We start from the raw sequence: 20,555 nt of genomic DNA on the forward strand, positions 1-20,555 counted from the left end.
TGCCTGGTGGCTATTTTTACCATCTGGTACCCCTTGCTGGCCAGATATCACAGTCAATGCAGATTGCTCCTAAAGCAGAGAGTCATAAGCAGACACTTTTGATCTGAAACTAAAAAGAACAAAAAAGGAACAATAGACGTGTAATCTAAACACCTAGGGTATTAATGCCAATTAAAATATTTTCACTTGTTTGTTATCTGTTGACTTGAAAGTGCTGACAGTCACTAACTAAATGATAACACAGGGTTTGTCTACACTGCTATCAAGGGGGCATATTTGCAGCTTTTGGGGACATGCCTGCACTTTAATCTAGCTAGCTTGGGTACCTGTGCAGTGAAGCTGCAGCAGCACAAGCTTCAGCACAGGCTAACCCTGCAAGTCATAACTCAGATTATTAAATTAATGAATTCACGGTTGTGATTGCGGTGCAGACATACGCTACAAGTTGTCATTTAGAACCTGATCTTGCAGAACTGAATCAAGCAAAGCCAGTGGGAATTTCCTTGACGTGGGAATTCAGGATGTATGTGGTCTTTATAATAACTTCACTTCAACAGTATAGCAGACTCGGTTCTGTGGAAGTTTCCCATTGTTCACATGTTCGTGGTGGCTGCCTACTAGGGACTAGGTTTGCTGGTGAATGTGTCCTCCCCTACTGTGTTTGAAAGCCTGAAAGCTTTATTTTAGTTTTTCAAATTCCCTTTTGGGCATGGGCAGCACTTGAAGACCTTTTAGAATAAAAGCAAAGCTTTGATCATTCCAGTATCTGTGTAGAAGTTTAAGATAAGGCAAAAGTACTGTAACCTTAAGAAAATTGCTTTCTGTCCTATCAAGTTAGACTTAAGATGTTTTGGCTTCAAAGTTCATATCTGGTAAGGTTCAGTGTGAATTATCTTATTTTCAGGGAGAGCAAGGAAGCACAGGTCCCAAAGGAGAGAAAGGAATAGATGGATTGCCAGGATCAAAGGTAAATAAAACACATGTTCATTAAGCTGGAAGTTGGTCACAACAGCATTGAGGCAGTGGGTTTCAGTTTAACAAGAGTTTTAAACTTTTGTTTTCTAAAAATTGCATTAAAATGGCAAAAACCAAAACTTTGCCTGTAAACTTTCACTAACATTTTACCTTTTCGTGGTGGGTTGAGACAGAGAATAGAGTTCCAAAATCACCACTTTCTGACATTTTTGGCTGCATTGTCTTGCAAGAAATCTGAAGATTCTGTCCTCTGCTTTGCGTGTTTTGATTAATACTATATCCATTTTACATAGTTAGCATTAGTGTGTCTCACAGTTTTACTTTTTCTTCACAACTGAAAAGAAATGCAGCAACATGACCACGCTGTATTGAGCAGTGACAACATAACATGTCTGCCCTTCATGATCAGCTGTTCCTCTACAGCTGCTTTTGCTTTAATGGAATCTGCATCCAAGTATGTTTCTGCTCAGAGCAGTCATACTCCCCATCATGCATAAAACTATTCAAAACTAAGGGCTGGAGACAACCCTTAGCCATTCTACTTCTAAATCCATAGTAGCAGTGCTGATTTGTGCTTGCTGGTACTTCTGCTTCAAGCTGGTATCACTCTATTAGGAACTCTTACTTTCAGGTTTAAATGCTTAGCTATTGAAATGGCATCACTTTGTGACTCGGAAATACATTAAGTCAAATCTGTATAAATGGTTTTGCTGTCTTATATCTGATCAGGCTGGGTTCTTTTGTTGCCAGCTAGATTATTTTAAGGTTATTTTAGCAAGGCATATGCTTCTAAATATCTAAAATCCATTTGTTCTTGACCAATTGGAGTTTCTTATTGAGACTATACTTTTACCTAAAATAAGTATTTGACATGCAGTAAATGACTTTTTTCATAATACTTCTGACTTTCCTTATTATTTCTGAATAATAAATGTGATGTTCATTTTCAGGGTGATCCTGGTGAGAGAGGAGGAGATGGACCCATTGGACCAAGGGTATATGATCGTTTGTTTTTGCCTCACTAATTTAGACTCTTGTATTCTCCTTAACATGGGTCAGTTTCCTCCATCCAACTCTGTCTGTCATCTGTTGCCATATAGTTGAAGGGTTCAGTACTGTATAAGAATAATATGGAAGATGGAGCATATTAAAACAAATCACCATACAGATATTGAGCCAAATTAATGCAGATAGCTCCTGTGAAGTCAATTAAGTTGCATCTACTTTTACTATTGACCTCAGAGAGGTGCTGACCACTTGCTGTCACTGAAAGATCCCATGACTTTTTTTCATAAGAATGAGGCTGTACCAGTCAAATGCCAGCTTAGGTAATTACATTCTGCCTGTCACTCAACCTATACTTCCAGGTCCTTTCCGACTTTGCTCTGTATAGTTGCATTCTTGGTATCGATTGCATGTATATGGAGACAAATACCAAAGTATCTAGGGGCCAAAATAGTACTTAACCCTGTTCTAGCTGTTGTTTTCATGCTGCCCACTTTTCAGGGGGTAACACCATAGCTGTTACCACAAAGTTTGCAATTTGCCTTTGTCTCCAGGGTCCACCTGGCCTGAAGGGTGAACAGGGAGATACTGTAATAATTGACTACGATGGCAGAATCCTGGATGCACTCAAGGTACCTCTGCAATAAGATGATAATGATAATTTGTTGTGTGCTCCTGTTCTTAATTGGAATTGAATTAACCAGCTGAGATTACTGCACCAATTGAAATCCAGTGAATCTGAGAGAGAACTGATCTTGAGACATATGCTAGAGTAGCCTGGGGAAGTTAGTTTACCCTGCAGAGTTTGGTTGATGCAGCGATCAGGACCTTGCAGACGGATGAGCAAGAATTGCAAGATACCTAGGAAGATTGAACCTCACGTTGTCCACACAGGACCCTCTCTTTCCTCAAGCTACTCCTTCCCCACTGATCACCGTAGATCTGGGCCTGAGAGAAGCCCCATAATCATTAGCATGGCTGCTGGGAAAGACACCCAAAAGCCAAGATGCCCCAAAACCGCTAGTGTGTATTGTTAGGGAATCCCTGTGCTAAGGATTTTGAGGCTTCTTAGAGTCCCAACAGAATAGAGCTGTCTGGCAGTGGGAGCAGAAGTGTTTTCCTTGCTCTACTGGGAGTGGGGGAGTCATCACACCCTGCAGAAGATAGAAGAGGGGAACAGGGACATAGTGGACATAGTTGCCTAAACCATATAGCCACACCCAAGGCACTTCTTTGTAGGAATGACCACGCAGTGCCCCCAGAGATGTGGGGAAATGGTGAAGGTCACCCAGTCTCTAGGAAGAAATGGGGAGCCGTTAGGCCAATGCTTCCTCCTGACCTAGGAGGCCATTTAAGGAACAAGGGTGGCCTGGCAGGAGGGCTGAGTGAGAGGACAGAGGGCATCAGGTACGTTCCTAAGAGTTTGCAGTGTTCGGAGACCACGCTGATGTGTGCACTAGAGAGGGCTTGGTTAGATGGATGTACAGAAGCAACACAGACTACTTCAGCCTGATTTGCTAATGTTTACAATATGGGCTAAGGTGCATGAACATATTGAGTCACTGTGAGTGGGTTTGAGGTCAGATGCCACTCTGTTCCCTGTTAAGCATACAGGTGTAGCCTGTGGTATCATCAAATCGTAGGACTGGAAGGGAGTCCCCTGCACTCATGACAGGACTCAGTATTATCTAGACCAATTAGACTAAGTATTAGCTAAGGCTCCAGGCTAAAGCAGCCACAACAGTAGGAACAAGAGGTTTTCCCACTCAACTGCTGCAGGGTGGAGAGGAAATGCAGAGGGAAATTGACACATTTATCCCTAGAAGACCTGTTTGGGACTAAGGGAAGCAAGCCAATCAGGTGTTCTTACTCCCAACTAAGCAGAGACTGTAGAAGTAGTAGTCATCCAGCCCCAGAAGATACTGGAGCTAAGAGTACAGAGGGATTGCAGGCCCCAGCAGGACTGTGTCAGCCTGGTGTTGATTGGGAGTGGAAGGACTGAGTGCAGTGACAAAACTTGACCCAGGAGCCCTGAAAAATCTGCAAATGTAAATCAAGTTTCAGAGTCCCCACAAAACCTTGAATCAGGTGAGTCTCAGGATTTGCAGCAAACATTTTGCATAGCACCCCCCTAGAGACGACTGAAGTACTTGTTCTCGACTGAAGTACTTGTTCTCTGAAGTACTTGTGACTTGAGCCAAATCTGATCTGTGCCCATGACTATAGTGAGATCGTACATGTAAAGGAGGGTACCATTTGACCCTTTGTCTCTGTCAGTTATATAAAATGAAAACAATACGACAAAGTATCCAGAAGGAAAATTTCCTGAAGTTCATGTAAAGGAAAATGATGTCCCTGTTGTGTAGCCTGTATTTGCTATGCAAGAAAAGAAGTGAGACCACGTTTAATGCTGCCATTTAGCAAAGATTAAAGAAGCTGAGTAGAATAAATATTTAATTACAGACACATTTGAAAACCATTTTATTGTTTTATAACAGGCTGCAGGGAAACATAAAGTGATGGTAATTACTGTATGCCAGATGTCTACATGGGTTGCTTGGACAGAATAGCACAGCATGTGGCCTTGTGAATGGAATTTGTGGACTGAGATCATTGGAAAGCTTCCACCAAAAGTTTGGAGTTTCAGTTTACTAACAAAATGACCCACGGTCTCTGAGTCGGTTGAGTTTCATGTGTGCTGCATGTTGAGATGCTCAGGGGTATATTATTAAAATGTCACTGACCTTGCCTTTACCGTTCTTCTGCTTATTCACTGGGATCTCAGCCATTTCTCCTATTTACCCATTCATTCCTTCTCAGTGAACAGGCCTCTTAAAAACTGTTTTGTTTAAATGTAACCTTGTGAAGTACAACAATGGGGACTAGGAGCTCAGAATAATGCAACATGTTACTGTTGGTTTTCAAGCTGAAGGGGTAGGTGACTGATGTGGTGCCATTTAGGGATCCCTTATAAATGACAAAATGCATCCCCATCAAAGGATTTTCAAACTCCTGCTTTGCAAAGGTCTCTAGTAAGAAGAATAGTTTACATGAGCTTGCAAACTTTTAGCAGAAGGTTTTCCTGCTCTTAGTATTCATGTACGCTTTTCTGTTCCCACTACTTTTTAATCACTTCATATGTGGCATAATGGAACTCATGTTTCACCTGCCAGTAGAGCTGAGTTGAATTGGCTGGTTGATTTCAAACATCATGGTCACGTTGAGCCATAGATAGGCAAAATTCCCTCATCTAGTCTACTGTCCATCTGAATTGGTAGGCACCATTCCTCTTCGATGTGTTTCCAGCATAGGATTGGCCAGTAATGAGGGGATGGAAAAAGTAAGATCCCCACAGGCAGGGCCGGCTCCAGGCACCAGCTTTCCAAGCGGGTGCTTAGGGCGGCATTGAGAAAGGAGCGGCACTTCCTCCGGCCGCAGCGGCAAATCGGCGGCAGCTTCTTCCTTTTGCCGGCCGCGGCGGCGGTTTTTTTCACTGCTTGGGGCGGCAAAAACTGTAAAGCCAGCCCTGCCCACAGGCAACAAGACAGATTTTGGACCAGATCTACTTATATCTAGAAATGTGTGCCTTTTAAGCACGTGTATTTCAGTGCTAGCATGGCCCTCTACACCAGATTGGACACAGTCTTTTTTGAGTGAACATTTCCTGTGATGTGGGAAACAGCCTTGTCTGTTTAATATTAGCTGATCTTGTCATGGACATTTGTGCTATGATAAGTTAGACAAACATTACTATAAATCTATGGCTACGTCCACACTTGGAGTGTGTGGGGGGGTGATTTCCAGCTTGTGTGGGTATACTGTGGGTACTAGCCTATGCCAGTGCTTGCTGCTGCCCCTGCTACTTCAACTATGTTACCATTTTTAGCATCCCAGCATGATGAGATCAAGCTGGGAATCACACCCCTGGCTCCAAGAGCAGACATAACCTATAAGAGAAGCTCGCTCAAGGTTGATCCCCAGAGTGAAGTGAACGTGTGCTGGATTAGTAATGATACTCTAGACAGTTATATTTATGCCATCTTTCTTTGCTGTGTTTTCAGGGCCCACCAGGTCCCCAGGGGCCACCAGGCCCTCAAGGAGCTCCAGGACCAAAGGTTGGATTGACCTCTGTTATACAGCATGCAGCAGATACTGTGCCCCCTCGCCACACCCTGACATCGGTCCTCATGCAAACCTCCTATCAAAATCAATGGGAGTTCTCCATGTGGAACTATGGCGGGATGTGTCCCCTTGTGATGACATCTTAGAGCAAGACTGGAGAAATGTCTTTCAAATCACAAAGGGTGGGAGGCAGGAAAGGACTGAACCTGGGTATTTTAACTCATGAGTCTGTCTGCAGGAAAGAGAGCATTCTAAATTCTCCTCCTCTCTGAACAACAGAAGCCTTTTACCTAGATGCAAAAGTATATTTGTTTGTTTTTTTTTCTCTGCATCGCTGGGCCAACACCCTTCTGCTGGCTTTGTCTGAATGAATGTGTTATACTGTACTTGGAAGTGAGCCCATACACATTCCTGTATATATTGGAGTGAAATTCAGGCCCCACTGAAGTCAATGGGAGTTTTGCCATTGAACTCAGTGGAGTCTGGATTACGCCCATTGATAAAGAAAATGCTTGTGAGTATGCACTGTGCTTGGCTATTGATCATCCTAAGTTCTAAGTTTTATCTTGTTTTCTCCTATCAGAAGCCATGTTCTCACACTTAGCATGTCTGAGTGTTTCGCATACACATATTTAGTATCTTACAGTACCAGTACCATCCACTCTTTGTGAAATGGTCACCCTCATTCACAGTCAAGATCAATAGGCAATAAATAATAGTCAATCAGTTATAATTTCTTATAACAAATATGCACAAAAGTATCTTACTAGGAAATGATATTTAGATTGGTTCAGAATAATGTATATCTCTGCCCATCGGTTCAATCCAAATTCTACTTGACTAATGAAACCTAGTACTTCACTTGAAATAAAAAGTTGCCATTTTCTACCTCACGCTGCTCATAAGCTGATGCCCGTCAGACTCCATACAAAAAGAGAATTTACTTTTACATCCAGCTCTTTTGTGAAATTATTTTCTGGTTTCATTTGATGTTATACCTTTATTCATTTGTACTGCTTTAGGGGGAGCTTGGATTGCCTGGTCCACCTGGAGTTGATGGGGAAAAGGTACTAGATGTATGGTTTATAAAATTATGACTGTTGTGGTATGATAGTAGGAGTTGAGTTAAAAGAATTCCTTACGTAGCCATGCTAAGTGCAGTTTGCAAAACTAAATCTGAGCATGCAAAGACAGCAGTCTTCATTGCCTTTTGCTTATGGCCCCTTCAGTCAGTTATCAGTCTACAGGATGCTGTTCAGATCCCACACAAGTTGAATTAGTTTTGTGTAGCTCATGAGACACTCTCTCAAATTCTTTAGTAAATCTTAAATTTCAGCATTCTCTTCAGCCACTAAATTAAATTCTACTGCACTGCAAAATCAGTATTTACAATGTTTAATATTAAGGGATGTTGACTGATGTGTACTGAAGAAGTAGTAATATGGAGAAGAGGGAGCAAAAGGGGGAGGTATCTGTTGCCCTTTTATATTTAGATAGATAGATCTGTATCTATAGATATAGATCTACCTTTCTCCTAATAAAGCTCTGTTCTGTGACCTGCAGGGATCTAAAGGAGACCCAGGAAACCCTGGGATAATGGGACAAAAAGGAGAGATCGGAGAAATGGGCTTGTCTGGCCTACCGGTATGTCTGTCTGTCAGTATATACACATTGGGCTTATTGCCTCCAGCATATTGTTTCCATAGATGTGTGTTATATATCTAGATGCTTTGTTAGTTTAAATTACATCCCTATCAAACCAATATTGCTGTTAACTCATAAGCTTAGTTCTCCTTGTTAATAGTAATATTAATTCTATGATATGTCAGAACTCTCAAGGAGCTGAAGAAATATTTGCAAATGGCATTGCTTAGCTAACATCACTTTTAGAATACATGAAATGATTAACTGAATAAGAAGAGGTACATTTTTGGCGAGGGGCATAAGGAGTGAGCTGCATGTTCACCACCAGTGTTGTTTCTTCATCAGTAATACTATCATCAGTACAGTACAGTAAGATATGATTATTATTGTACAAACTTATGCTAGGCATTCTCCCCATGTTCTTCTTTCTCCATCTATGTGTTTTGTATCTTGAGTAGCAGTCACGAAAGATACCTTGTTCTTCAACCTGTTTTCCATCAGTACTGTAAGTTGAAAAATGCACTAGCTCTTGGAAAATGTGAAGCAAACTCACTTGAGGGGACAGAATTGTGTTGATTTAATAAGGAGCAATGTGTGATGTCTCAAGAGGTTTTCGATGGAAGTTGAAGAAACACATTCTCAGCTCCCCAAAGAACATAGTTCTCATAGACCCATGCAAATCATTTAAAATTACGTGCTTAACTGCCATTTGAAGTCAGTGGGACTTAGGCATGCCAGTGCCTAAGTGATGCAGTTCTGGGTGCCACACTTTTTAGGAAAGATGTGGACAAACTGGAGAGAGTCCAGAAGAGAGCAACAAAAATGATAAAAGGTTTAAAAAACCTGGCCTGTGAGGAAAGGTTAAAAACACTGGGCATGTTGAGTCTTGAGAAAAGAAGTCTGAGGGGGGACATGATAGTCTTCAAATATTTTGAGGGCTGTTGTAAAGAAAATGGGGATCAATTGTTCTCTGTATCCACTGAAGGTAGGACAAGAAGTGATGGACTTAATCTGCAGCAAGTGCGATTTTGGTTAGATACTAGGAAAAACTTCCTAGCTATAAAGGTAGTTACACTCTGGAAGCTTCCAAGGGAATTTGTGAAATACCCGTCATTGGAGGATTTTAAGAAGAGGTTGGACAAACACCTGTCAGGGATAGTCTACGTTTACTTGGTCCTGTCTCAGCCCAGGGACCTGGACTTGATGACTTCTTGAAGTCCCTTCCAGTCCTTTTTAGGGCTTAGAGTTAAGTATGTGCTTAACTGCTTTGCTGAATCAGAGCCATAAACATTAAGGATCCAATGGTGCAAGTTGCCCCATGTGGGTGAAAATCAGTGCAGCTCTGTGGTGATGGCGGTGGGGATCGGGTCTACTCATGCAGAACACAACATGCAGGATCAGAGCCTGACAAGTCTGTGTCATCCCTGAGCTTCAGCAAGACAATGGAAACAGTAGCTTTCCCAGTAGGGAGGCCATGTTAAAAACCTTATTTCAGCAAAATGCCCTTCACTCATGTAACAGTCCCACTGTAGTGAATCAGAATTTTGCTTGAGTAAAGACTTCAGGATAAGGTGAAGAAAATATATTTTTCTCTCTTCTTATAGCCTTTTTGGAAGCCTGGGATGTGTAAACTCAGCATTATATTTTTACCATTTAGGGAATTGATGGGCCAAAAGGAGAGAGAGGAGAAACTGGATCCCCGTGTTTGCAGAACAATCATGTAAGACATTAGCACAGTGTTGTTGATGCTATCAGTATTAAAAGAAGTCGGTGTGTGCATAGGCTGCAATTATATTTTTAGTTCTTTAGGTACAGTAATGGTAATGAGCAAAACACTGCATTTTCAACTAGAACTGATGCACAATTCTTCGTCACAGATGCAAAGTTAATGTTCTTTTTAGCCTTGGATTGTACATTGATCACTGAAGTGTTGAGCAGCGATGTGGTAATTAAGTGCTATTCTTGTGACTTTATTGCCATTTTACAGTATATACACATATATTTTGTTTGCTCATTTTTAATTATTTTTTTAAAGTTGGTTTCAATTAAAGCTTTTTATTAATTACACCAGAACTGAAATTATTTGCTTTTAGTCAAATAGGAAGCCATTCTTCTCAGGTCTGCATGAAAAGGGATAGATTCCTAAGAAAATTAGAGAAATCACATTTCAGGCACTTGTATTTTGTGACTAGAAAATGGATTGAGTTTGAATAGGTTCTTCAGTTGTTCAGGGCCGGATCCACAAAGGTACTTAGGTGCCTAAGTCCTGTTTTTAGGCACCACTATGGTCCAGCTTGGCTGCTGCCTCACCTTGTAAGCACCTAAACTCACTCAGCACCTAAACTTTTACAGTAAAAGTTCCCTTGGTGCCTGCCTCTAGGCCCCAGCGTGATCCAAGAACAGGGGGAAGATAGGCACTCTACGCCTAACTTGCCTGTAGGGCCCCGTCAGGTAGGTATGCTCAGAGGCCACCTAGCTCTACACAAAATCCTGAGAGCGGGAGGGAGGACATCCCTGATCTCCTTTAGCTCAGTGGATAGGGTGCTCACCTGGGATGTAGTAGACCACTAGTTCAAGTTCCCCCTCTGCCTGATGGGGAGAAGAGGTTAGAGTAGAGAAATGCCACCTTGCAAGTGAACGCACTAGCCTGTAGAGTCATTCTTGCTTTCTCTGGCCCAATCAATATTCAATTAAAGTGGAACTTCAACAGGAGTGTTTGAGAAGCACCCATCTTAGAATATCCCATAATTCAGCTGTCATATTGGTCCAGCAATTGTCGTCATTCTCCTCCTTGACAAGCCCCTTTGTGAATCCAGGTGTTGTTAACTAAAACTAGTTAAACAATAATCAATGACCACACTAGTCATGTGTTAATATGGCACAATACAGTACATGCTAACAACCCACTTTAATATATAATGAAATTCCTATTTTCAGATCATACCGGAACCAGGACCCCCTGGATTGCCAGGCCCTATGGTAAGTTTATGACGAACGGCACCTACAGTAGAGAATGTCTGAAAATTCACTGACACATTAAATTTATTAAAAAAGGAAGCACTTTATTGTCTGCTATCCTACGCACTTCAGACTTCATTGAGCAGTCCGAAGAATTAGGGACTAATGGGCCATAATGTGGTTCCCAAACTAACTTGAGCACTATTTCTTGTGTTCTGTAAACTTTTCTCTAGAAAGGTATGAATGCTGTGTTTCAGGCCCTGATTCAGGAATGTACTTCAGCACTTTTGTGTAATTGTATGCAAATGCACATGCTTAAGTATCATAGGGCTTAAGACTTGTATTTGCAGTTGATATCAGCGCATGCCCCAGCATTTTAGGAATAGAAATGGCAAGAACTGTCATCAGCATATACACATGTACAAATTAGGCTGGATTGTGGTCCTACTGAAGTCAAGGGAATTTTGCCATTGTAGGATTGATACCCCCTGAGCTTCTTCAACAGAGACCTCTAAGATGTCTGGGAGGTGGCAAACATAGGACAAAACAGAGCCTTGAGATGTGCCAGAAGATTACAGACTAGTCAATGTACTGATCACATTTGTAGGTGGGAGGAGGAGGCAGCATGTCTTGGGAACTATTCTGAGGCACTGAATAAGGGAGGACTTCTGAAAGACCGTTTTAATTAAGATACCACCTATAGCTTCAGGAGAAGGGATCCCGAAGGTCTTTTCCAATTCACTTGGATTCAAAAGGATATTAATGTTGGGGTACAGGTTAAGCAACAGAACGCTTTATAATTTTCCCTCTTCAGAAAGCCTTCTGTAGCCTTCTTTATCCAAGGTTAATTTCCAAGGATTTTGTGTGTTTATGCAAGAAATGATTTTTCATTCCTATTGAGTTGGTCTGAGAGAGACAAAAAACTACCATCCACCTTGAGAAGAAATGTTTAAGATTAAATAATTATAATATATCACTGCCAAAGACAGATCTGTGGGTCTAACACAAAAAATGATTGGGGAATTGCATTTGATTATATTTAATTGACTTAAAAATCTGTTTTTTCAAATACACCATTGTCTTCCCTGCAGGGTCCTCAAGGAATCCCAGGTCCTAAGGTGAGTCAATAAATTAAGTGTTTGTCACACAATACTTCCAGGCTGCTGGTGCATGACTGAGAGAGAACAAAAAGGGCTATGATCAAACACAGGGGCTGGGTTTTAGAATTGCTGAGCACCAAAAGCATTCATTGCCTTCAGTTGCAGTTGTGAGCGCTCAACATTTTTGAAAATTAGGCCCATATTATATCAACAATATTTCCTCCAAATCGACTTATGAACTTGAATCCTCTTTGTTACTCTGCGCAGAACATGTGATGTAAACTGTTTCCTAACCCACACATTTAAACTTTTAGTTCCAAATATTTCTCATGTGATGTATTCAAGAAAACTTACTGTCCAACTGTATATATAAATGCAAAGTATGATATGTTTACAGGGAGGCAGGGAGATAAACTTCAGATAGATCAGAGGTATCGACTGTACTGCTTTTGCATGAAATGGAGTTGATGTAGTAACTGGCCTTTTCCTTGTCCAAGTATTGTAATCCTGATCCTAGATAATGCAGTTCACTTTTACATTGGTCCTGACCTGTCCTCAGTCACATTGGCACAATTCCTCTGGCCTTCAATGGCAGTTTCACCAAAGTATATGAGAAAAGAATTGAGCCCAGGGTATTTATAACCTACCCAGTCCAATGCTATTATGTACATGCTCTCCCCTTGGTAACTGTCACCATCTTTTCATGCAGGGCTTGGATGGTGTAAAGGGAGAAAAAGGTGACCATGGTGAGAAAGGGGCAATTGGTGACGCTGGGCCACCTGTGAGTAGCTTGGTTTGTATGTGGGAAATTTGCTAGCTTGTATTTTTTTTGCTACAAAAAAACTTTTAGTATCAGTTTTCCAAATCCTTCTGATAGATCACTTTTCTTTTTAGGGTCCTGCTGGTCCCCCGGGACTTATTGGCTTACCAGGCACCAAAGGGGAGAAGGTAATAATTCAGTAGGGAAAGGGAAGATGAAAATATATTGTAATTATAATGAACTGACTAGAGTGTATATGCAAACCTGCTCTCTACTGGGTATAATCAGAATTTCAAAACTGTGGGTCACAGGCACTATACCGTTAACCGCTAACAGGTGCTCCTTTAGCTCAAGTAGCAGAGGCCTGTGTTTTGGGAGCAGCAGGATCTTAGTTCTATTCCTGCTATTTCTTTGACATTCAGAGTGGCCACAGCATACAGCATGGTGACACAAAGGAAGTCCTAGGTACCCATGGAATTGTTGGATTATGAGTACTTCATAATCAAATGAAATCAGTCCTTAAGGGGTGTACACCTGCTTTGAGACATTTTTACTTTGACACAAAAATATTAAATTAATTTGAAATCTACTCTGCAGTCTGCTTTGGCATCCATCTCCTAAGCCAGTTAGCTAATGGAGTGAAGAGAATTCCTAAAGATCTAACTCTCAAGTTGAACCAAATATACTCTAATTATAGACTATATTGTCATTTTAATTATTAAAAAATCCAATTTTTGCTGAGAAGTAGACTGTCAGCCATAGAGTCCTCAGCAATCACTGGGTTCCTGTTAGCCCTGTTAAATAAATATCATAGTACATATATTCAGAGATGACTTAAATCACTAGCGAATAGATATCTGATGAGAGAGCTTTATAGGCTGAGCAGGGCTCCATCTACAGAGCTTATTCATAAGACAGAAAGGTAAGCCAAATGTGGTTTTGAGCAGCAGAATGCAGCATAAGGCCCTTTACCTCCCTCCAGTTTTCCTTTTGTGCACACATTTGTTATTCTCCTAGTAGATGTGTATGACACAAATGATGGCAATCTCAGATGCTGTGTTCTCTAGGACATTACTGTATTTAAAAAGATAAAGATAATCATAGACTTACTGAACCAAATTCATCCGTGGTATAAATCCAAAGAGGTTAGTTTACTAGATTTCTTCTTTTTCAAAGGAGTCTGTAGTCAGCTGTGCTGTAATTAGTATCTTTAAAATTCTCCAACCACCTTCCACGTGAATAGATATTAATGCTTTCTCCCATTACACCTTTCTCGCTAGATTTCTTAAGTCCCCAAAATTTGCTTTACAGAAATCTAATATGCATGTACAACTGCATTCTGTGATGCCGTCCCTTATCATCTGGATCTAGCTAGCTTTAGGTCACGGTTCCAAGCCACCCGATAATTCTCTCTCTCTTTCTTTCTCTATTACTTCCTATCAATTGGAAGTCAATAGAGTTACACCAGGGACAATTCTGACCTACTTTTGTCACACACAGAAGATTCTAAATGGTCCTGTTTAACTTGTCCACATTCCCCATGTTCCCAGGTAACATGCACCTGCATTAAGGAGCATTATTATCAACAACAATACAAAATCATTTGCCTATCAGAGCTGCAAAAAATACTTTCCCTTTAACTCTCTCCAGCCGTTTGCTTAAATATTAGTTATGTACATTTATATTGAGTCCCAACAAAACTACAAGACACATAGTTATTTTGCCAAATAGTTCTAAGTTTACATACAACATAAGAGACACTTAACGTGGCATCTTTTCTTCTTCTTTATTTTTTTTATAACCCCAGGGCAAGCCAGGGGAACCAGGATTAGATGTAAGTATTTGATATGTTGTTTTAATTGTGGCATCTGGGAACATCAAACATTAAAATGGGTGGTGTGTTAATTTTACAAATACTTATTTTCCATATAGGAAATATAGCACTTTATCTCTCATTTTCAATTAAATCTGCTGTGCCCAGAGGAGAGATCTGGTGGATGAGAAGTGGACTTACTGTAACACACTTATTGCAGTACAGCCATTAGACCACTCTACTTCATGCCCCACAGATGTAACTGTGCCACAGCTTGATTGAATGCCACCTAATAGCTGGATGAGGAATTTCAACTTCATTAAGAATGTATCAGAATAACTAAAATCCCCATCCAGGGGATAGGATACCATGAAGGTATATTAAACCATGAGCTTTCCCCCAAAGAAATCAGCCACTGATGTGTGTAAAATATGTGATTTCTTTCTAATTGACCTTGTGAGCTAGCATGCATTTGATGGAGTTGTTTGGAACTGAACTTACAAATACCTTTCTCATTTTTAAAATTCTCTTGATAGGGTTTCCCAGGACTACGAGGTGAGAAAGGAGATAAAAGTGAAAGGGGAGAGAAGGTCAGTATATTTTATATCTTTTCTGGTCACAAAGGGCCAGATTTTGTCCACACAGTCATGGCAACCCTTTTAAGCCAACAAGGTTAAAACAATGTAAATAGAAGAAGTTGTTTGCCCAAAGTTTATCCATGAAAATACATTTTTTGGTGTGTATCTATATGTACATACATACATATATGCCTCTTTTTCAATGGAAATTCATCAAAATCAACATTCCAGCAGAACATTTAGATTTTGATGAATCGGCATTTTCCAACAGAAACCCATCCCATTGGAAAATTTCCGACTGGTTCTAATTGTGGGGTTTATATCAGCGTAACTACTTCAGTGTATCTATTCCCCATTGTGAATCATTCCGTGAAAATGGTAACCCTGGAAGTCTTTCTCACATTAAAATTGAACTGTCATCCTTCTGTGTCCAGTGTGGCTTAATCTTTTTATTGTGTCAACAGGGAGAAAGAGGAATACCTGGCAGAAAAGGAGCCAAGGGGCAAAAAGGAGAACCAGGCCCGCCTGGGTTGGATCAGCCTTGTCCAGTGGTATGTCATTGTTTTGCACAGGGCGAAAGCTTTTCCTTACATTCCATGTCACCAAGAGTACCCATGACACTCTTCTCTTGACTCTGCTGTCTGTTGGAGGGCTCTGTTTGACAGCTCATTTAATTTTCACTAGATCAGAGCAGACTGCTATTGTTTTCTGACTTTTTTTTTCAGTGTTTCTTTCAATCTGCACTGCTGAGGCATCAGTGCTCAAGACATATCGGCTCACAGTAATGATCCTTTACTTGCCAGATAAGAACTGGCTGCAGTAATAAAGATAAGGATCTTGTGTTAAGGACCTTCTCGTTATATTTAAAAATCAAAGATAGATGTGCAGTAGATAGTTCACCCTTTTAAAAGAGTGGTGAGAGATTTTAGCCCAGCACATCTCTGTTCAGATCTTGGGGATATGGAGGACAATGTGGTACTGTGAGAAGATTAGATATTGAGTCAAATTCATTCCTCAAGTCACCAAACATTACTTGAGGTTGCACTGGGTTAAATTTGACCCGTTTTTTCCTTTGGAAATTGATAGTTGATTGCAGTGCAAATTTCTCAATTTATAAATTAACTCAGGTTAAAATTACACACCCTTTCCTGCAAAATAAGGACAGTTCATGCATTAGTCCAAAGGCCATGTTTTAGGGCTGGTTTGGCAGTCTTGGCACATTGTGCTACCATGTACAAGGGGCATCTTTTCATTGTGAATTCCCCAAGCTGTCAGTGAGTCCAGGCGAGAAGACATGCTGTTGACTGGTCCCTCTGACAGCTTCTCAGAGTGGGACAGCGACTAGCACCAAAGGGCTGTCTCTCCTCAGACTGCAATTGGGACTAGTTGAGAGTGAGAGAGAATCAGAGAATCTTCCTTCCACTTCCTCAGAACAGCTGGTTTTTCGAGACCAACATTAATCAAACTTACTGTGTATGTTTCCAGAGTTTCACATTCATTTGATAGGGCCTAGATCAGTGGTGCAGCCCGTGAGGGTAATCCGCTGGCGGGCCACAGGATGCTTTGTTTATCTGAGCGTCCACAGGTACAGCTGCTCACAGCTCCCAGTGGCTGTGGTTTGCCGTCCCTGGCCAATGGGAGCTGCAGGCAGCTGTGTCTGCGGACGGTCAGTGTAAACAAACTGTCTCACAGCCCGTCAGTAGATTTCCCTGACTGGCCGCATGTGGCCTACGGGCCACAGGTTGCCCACCACTGGCCTAGATAGAACAGTTAGATTCTGTTTTACGTCAAGGTAGACAGGTGATTGAGTTAATATCTTTTATTGGACCAACTTCTGTTGGTGAAAGAGACAAGCTCTCGAGCTACAAAGAGCTCTTCTTCAGGTCAAGATAGTCCTCCTTTTCTAAACTACTGTTTTCCTTGTATCTGTAAAATGGGTACGTTGTTGCTGATCCATCTTGGTAAAATGCTTTGAGAATTATGGATGAAAGTTACTGTTGTTATTTATTAAAGGAACATTGTTCAAATCAGTGGTTATAATTTACTCCAGCCATAGTGATCTACTGTGAGGTACTTGCTTTAAACAAGGTAAAGTAAATGATTCTTTGTTAGGCCTTGTCTACGCGTAAAACTTTTGCCAGCATAGCTTGTCAGTCAGAGAGGTGATATTTTTTTTTCTTCCTTCTCCCTACCTCTGACCAACAGAGCTGTGCCGGCAAAAGCTCTGGTGTAGATGCAGATATACCAGCAAAGAAGTGTTTTTGCCGGCATATCTTACTTTGTTCAGGAAACTGGCATAAGCTATACCAGCATTTGTAACTCATTTTGGCTTCTGTAGATCAGCTTTCTTTGTGTATCAAATTATTTTACTTCCATGGTTTTAACTTTGCTGTTACAAAGTTATAAGAATCTTGTCTGATGACAGAGTTGATAGTGTCTAGATGAATTTACTATTCTTGTCATCAAAAATAGATTTACAGTAATTTGAACCCATTTTCTTTCTGTTGCTGATTAAATTATGTCTGTTTAAGTAACTTTTCTGTGTCCTTCATCAATCTCAACAAGCAGTTCATTTTTAAACAGGGAGAACGTAATCTTAAAGACGATAAAGGGGAGCCAGGCTTACCAGGCCTGAATGGGTTGAGCATACCCTGCCCTTTGGTATAGTATCTCCTCTCTTTTCCTTTCTTGCATGGCTCTTATGTCTAGTTGTTTCTGCAGCTGCAAAGCCCTTTCATGATGGATATATGAGTGCCTTCCCCTAAAGAGAGAAGGAAACACACATTAGATTCAGAGCCAGTTTGTACTTCTATGGAATGGTGGTCATAGGAGTACACTGACAGGCCATGCATTGAAAGAGCATTTGCAGTGTCAGAATCCAGTTGTCCGCACATATTGGCTGTCAAGTCAACAGGTTAAAGTGCAGATTATGTGAAAATGTGTGTGCTTGGCTGTGCTGTGGAAAGTGACTCTGCATGGCCAACTGAAGGAGTTTGCTGTAAAAAACACAGAAAAATATGCATGTTTAGCTGGTCTATATTTTTCTTCCAAGCAACCAAAGGGCAGTACACAGGCATTCTTCCACAAAGTTAAACAGGTTCCTACATGGATCAAGGAAACCAAATATATACAGGGGACCCCAGTGAACTTTTGATCTTTGCCCCTCAGAGTAGTTTTATCTACCAAAGTATTTCCCAGTCAAATTACAGGGAATACTTCAGTATAGGTAAATACCGAGGTGTGGTAAATATCAAGATTTTAATGGTATTCACTATAGATAGAATCTGGTTTCTTCTGCACGTAGACAGTATATACACTTGCTGATACAGTATTTCCATTTCCTAACTACTATGCATGTGGATTACAGGGCTGTCCAGAGCGGGGGGAGCAATTTGCCCCAGGCCCCACAGACAGGGCGGCGGCAATTCGGCGGCGGGTCTTTCAGTCCCTCTCTTCCTCATCAGCAGCACTTCGGCGGCAGCTCAATGGCTCCGCTTCAGTCTTCTGCAGCAATTTGGTGGCAGGTCCTCCTGTCCTCTTCTTTCTTCGGCGGCATGACTTGAGTTTCTCTTTTTTTTTTTCTCCGTCGCTTGGGGCAGCAAAACTAACTTTTTTTTATGGAAGGGGCCCCTGAAATTGCTTTGCCCCAAGCCCCCTGAATCCTCTGGGCGGCACTGGTGGATTAACCTATACCTTATTGTTTCAAGACCCTTCGTTTGAGTAGTTGTCATCCTGCACTTTCTGACCTGCTGCATAATGTTGCTGTGTGCTATTGAACAGGTTTCAGACCAGGAGTAGATAGCATGCTCCCTGTGTAGTGTTTGCAAACTAGTTTTTACGTCTGTAAAGTGCTTTGGGATCCTTTGGGGGGAAAGGTGCAATATAAATGCAGGTGATTATTATTATTATTATTATTGCCAAAATAAATATATGGGTTGTATATTTTTAATGAAAAGTTCCTGTCTGGGGCAAGATGCTGACTTTTCTGTACTTAATAAGCCAAGGAAGGAGAATGGGTCATACTTGAACCCTGAGTCATCTTGCCAGCAGGAAGTGCAGGACAACACAGAGTAGGCTGAGGGTTGGCTTTGACTGATGGTCGTCTGAATGTAAGAGCGGGATTCCTACTCCAATCCTCCAAGCTCCTCCTATCCCACTATACCCCCTGCAGCAGAGGACAGGAGTTTACCTCTAGCAAATACAGTGTTCAAATGGTTTGGCGAAGTGCTCTCTTTCAAAGGTACTTCATCAGAATTCAAAGTTTTATGTGGAAGCAGCACAAAGACCAAACATGTTATAATCACTCTGTAATGATATAAAAGATGTGTTACTATAGCATGACCTGTGTATCATGACATGCGTAATGTTGGGAGGGTGTCATTCCCCTGCCACATCTGTCACACTGGGCTTCATGTAGGTTAGGTTATCTTAACTTATGAAAGTTAATGCAAAATATAAGTAATAGGCTGTGAAATGATGGGCAGTAGCGGCCTGGTTTTTAAAAGGAGCAGCCCAAAGTCTATGTGCATTTTTCACTTATATTTACCCAGAGTTACCATGACTGTGCACACAGACCTGGTATTTGCACACACAGTAGCTAATTAGTTACCTTTCTACCGACTTATGTGTGAACACCCAGTTTTCACATGCGCACCCACAGTAATTACATATGCAGAAATGCACAGAGATGGACCTCATGCTCTTTAAAAATCCAGCACCAAAAACAGAGTATATATAGGTGACTTAATCTACTATTTCTTCCAATGTGGCTTTGAACTGTGGTTCATATTCACATCTAGCCCCTTTCCCTTCTAAGGATAGGTTAATTAATTTGCTTGTCACATGCACGTGGTTAATTTTTTTCCCCTCACTATAGCCAAACTTTACCACCATTCTGATCTTTACAGGACTCTGATACCTCTGTCAGTAACTAAGCATGAAAGGCCCAATCTTTACACCCATACTCCCACTGAGTAGTCTGTTACGCCATGAGTCATTATTATTTGTATTACTGTAATGCCTAGGCAACCTGGTCATGGACCAGGACTCCACTGTGTGATGTGGTGTACAAAAACACAACAAAAGGATGGACCCTGCCCCAGAGAGTTTACAAGCTAAGTGAAATCTTATTGAAATCAGTGGAACGACTCTGGACTTCTCAAAGGGATTAAGTGTTGCAGGATCAGACTAAGAGAAACTGAGATTTCATTTAAAAAAAAACTAAAACAAGAAAACCACCAAGAGCTGTGTTCCTGCAGAATTCCCTCCATACATGCTTCTGACCGCATAAACCCCACAGCCTTTTAAATCAGGCTGTGAAATGAATTCACCATGATTCCAGGTTTTTTTATTGCTCCTGATAACTAATTGTTTCTCTTGCATATGTATTTTTGTTTTTATACAAATATATGTTTTTGCATGGTAATTAGAGTCAGTCTTTGTCGGTTGTTCTGCTGAATCTTACATCATCATGATGAATGGCCTGAGTTTTTTTCAGCATGAAACTCAGGTAACTTCCAATAGAAATGATACCTGTGAATTAATTTTTTCAGGGACCAGATGGACTGCCAGTACCAGGATGTTGGCACAAGGTAGAGTGA

The 20,555-nt window shown here is 41.1% G+C and overlaps 1 protein-coding gene across 1 annotated transcript in view; it reads left to right on the forward strand.

The window, feature by feature from the left end:
• COL23A1 (collagen type XXIII alpha 1 chain) overlaps nucleotides 1–20,555 on the forward strand; it is a 346,638-nt gene extending 326,083 nt beyond the window's left edge. The window contains exons 14-29 of the mRNA XM_077824679.1: nucleotides 905–967; nucleotides 1,926–1,970; nucleotides 2,535–2,612; nucleotides 6,042–6,095; nucleotides 7,125–7,169; nucleotides 7,666–7,746; nucleotides 9,404–9,466; nucleotides 10,684–10,725; nucleotides 11,796–11,822; nucleotides 12,514–12,585; nucleotides 12,699–12,752; nucleotides 14,372–14,398; nucleotides 14,914–14,967; nucleotides 15,420–15,506; nucleotides 17,539–17,616; nucleotides 20,508–20,555. Coding sequence (XP_077680805.1) covers nucleotides 905–967; nucleotides 1,926–1,970; nucleotides 2,535–2,612; nucleotides 6,042–6,095; nucleotides 7,125–7,169; nucleotides 7,666–7,746; nucleotides 9,404–9,466; nucleotides 10,684–10,725; nucleotides 11,796–11,822; nucleotides 12,514–12,585; nucleotides 12,699–12,752; nucleotides 14,372–14,398; nucleotides 14,914–14,967; nucleotides 15,420–15,506; nucleotides 17,539–17,616; nucleotides 20,508–20,555 — 918 coding nt within the window. The remainder of the gene's footprint in view (nucleotides 1–904; nucleotides 968–1,925; nucleotides 1,971–2,534; nucleotides 2,613–6,041; nucleotides 6,096–7,124; nucleotides 7,170–7,665; nucleotides 7,747–9,403; nucleotides 9,467–10,683; nucleotides 10,726–11,795; nucleotides 11,823–12,513; nucleotides 12,586–12,698; nucleotides 12,753–14,371; nucleotides 14,399–14,913; nucleotides 14,968–15,419; nucleotides 15,507–17,538; nucleotides 17,617–20,507) is intronic.

This window comes from Eretmochelys imbricata, chromosome 8 (assembly GCF_965152235.1).
Source record: "Eretmochelys imbricata isolate rEreImb1 chromosome 8, rEreImb1.hap1, whole genome shotgun sequence".
Lineage (NCBI taxonomy): Eukaryota > Metazoa > Chordata > Testudines > Cheloniidae > Eretmochelys > Eretmochelys imbricata.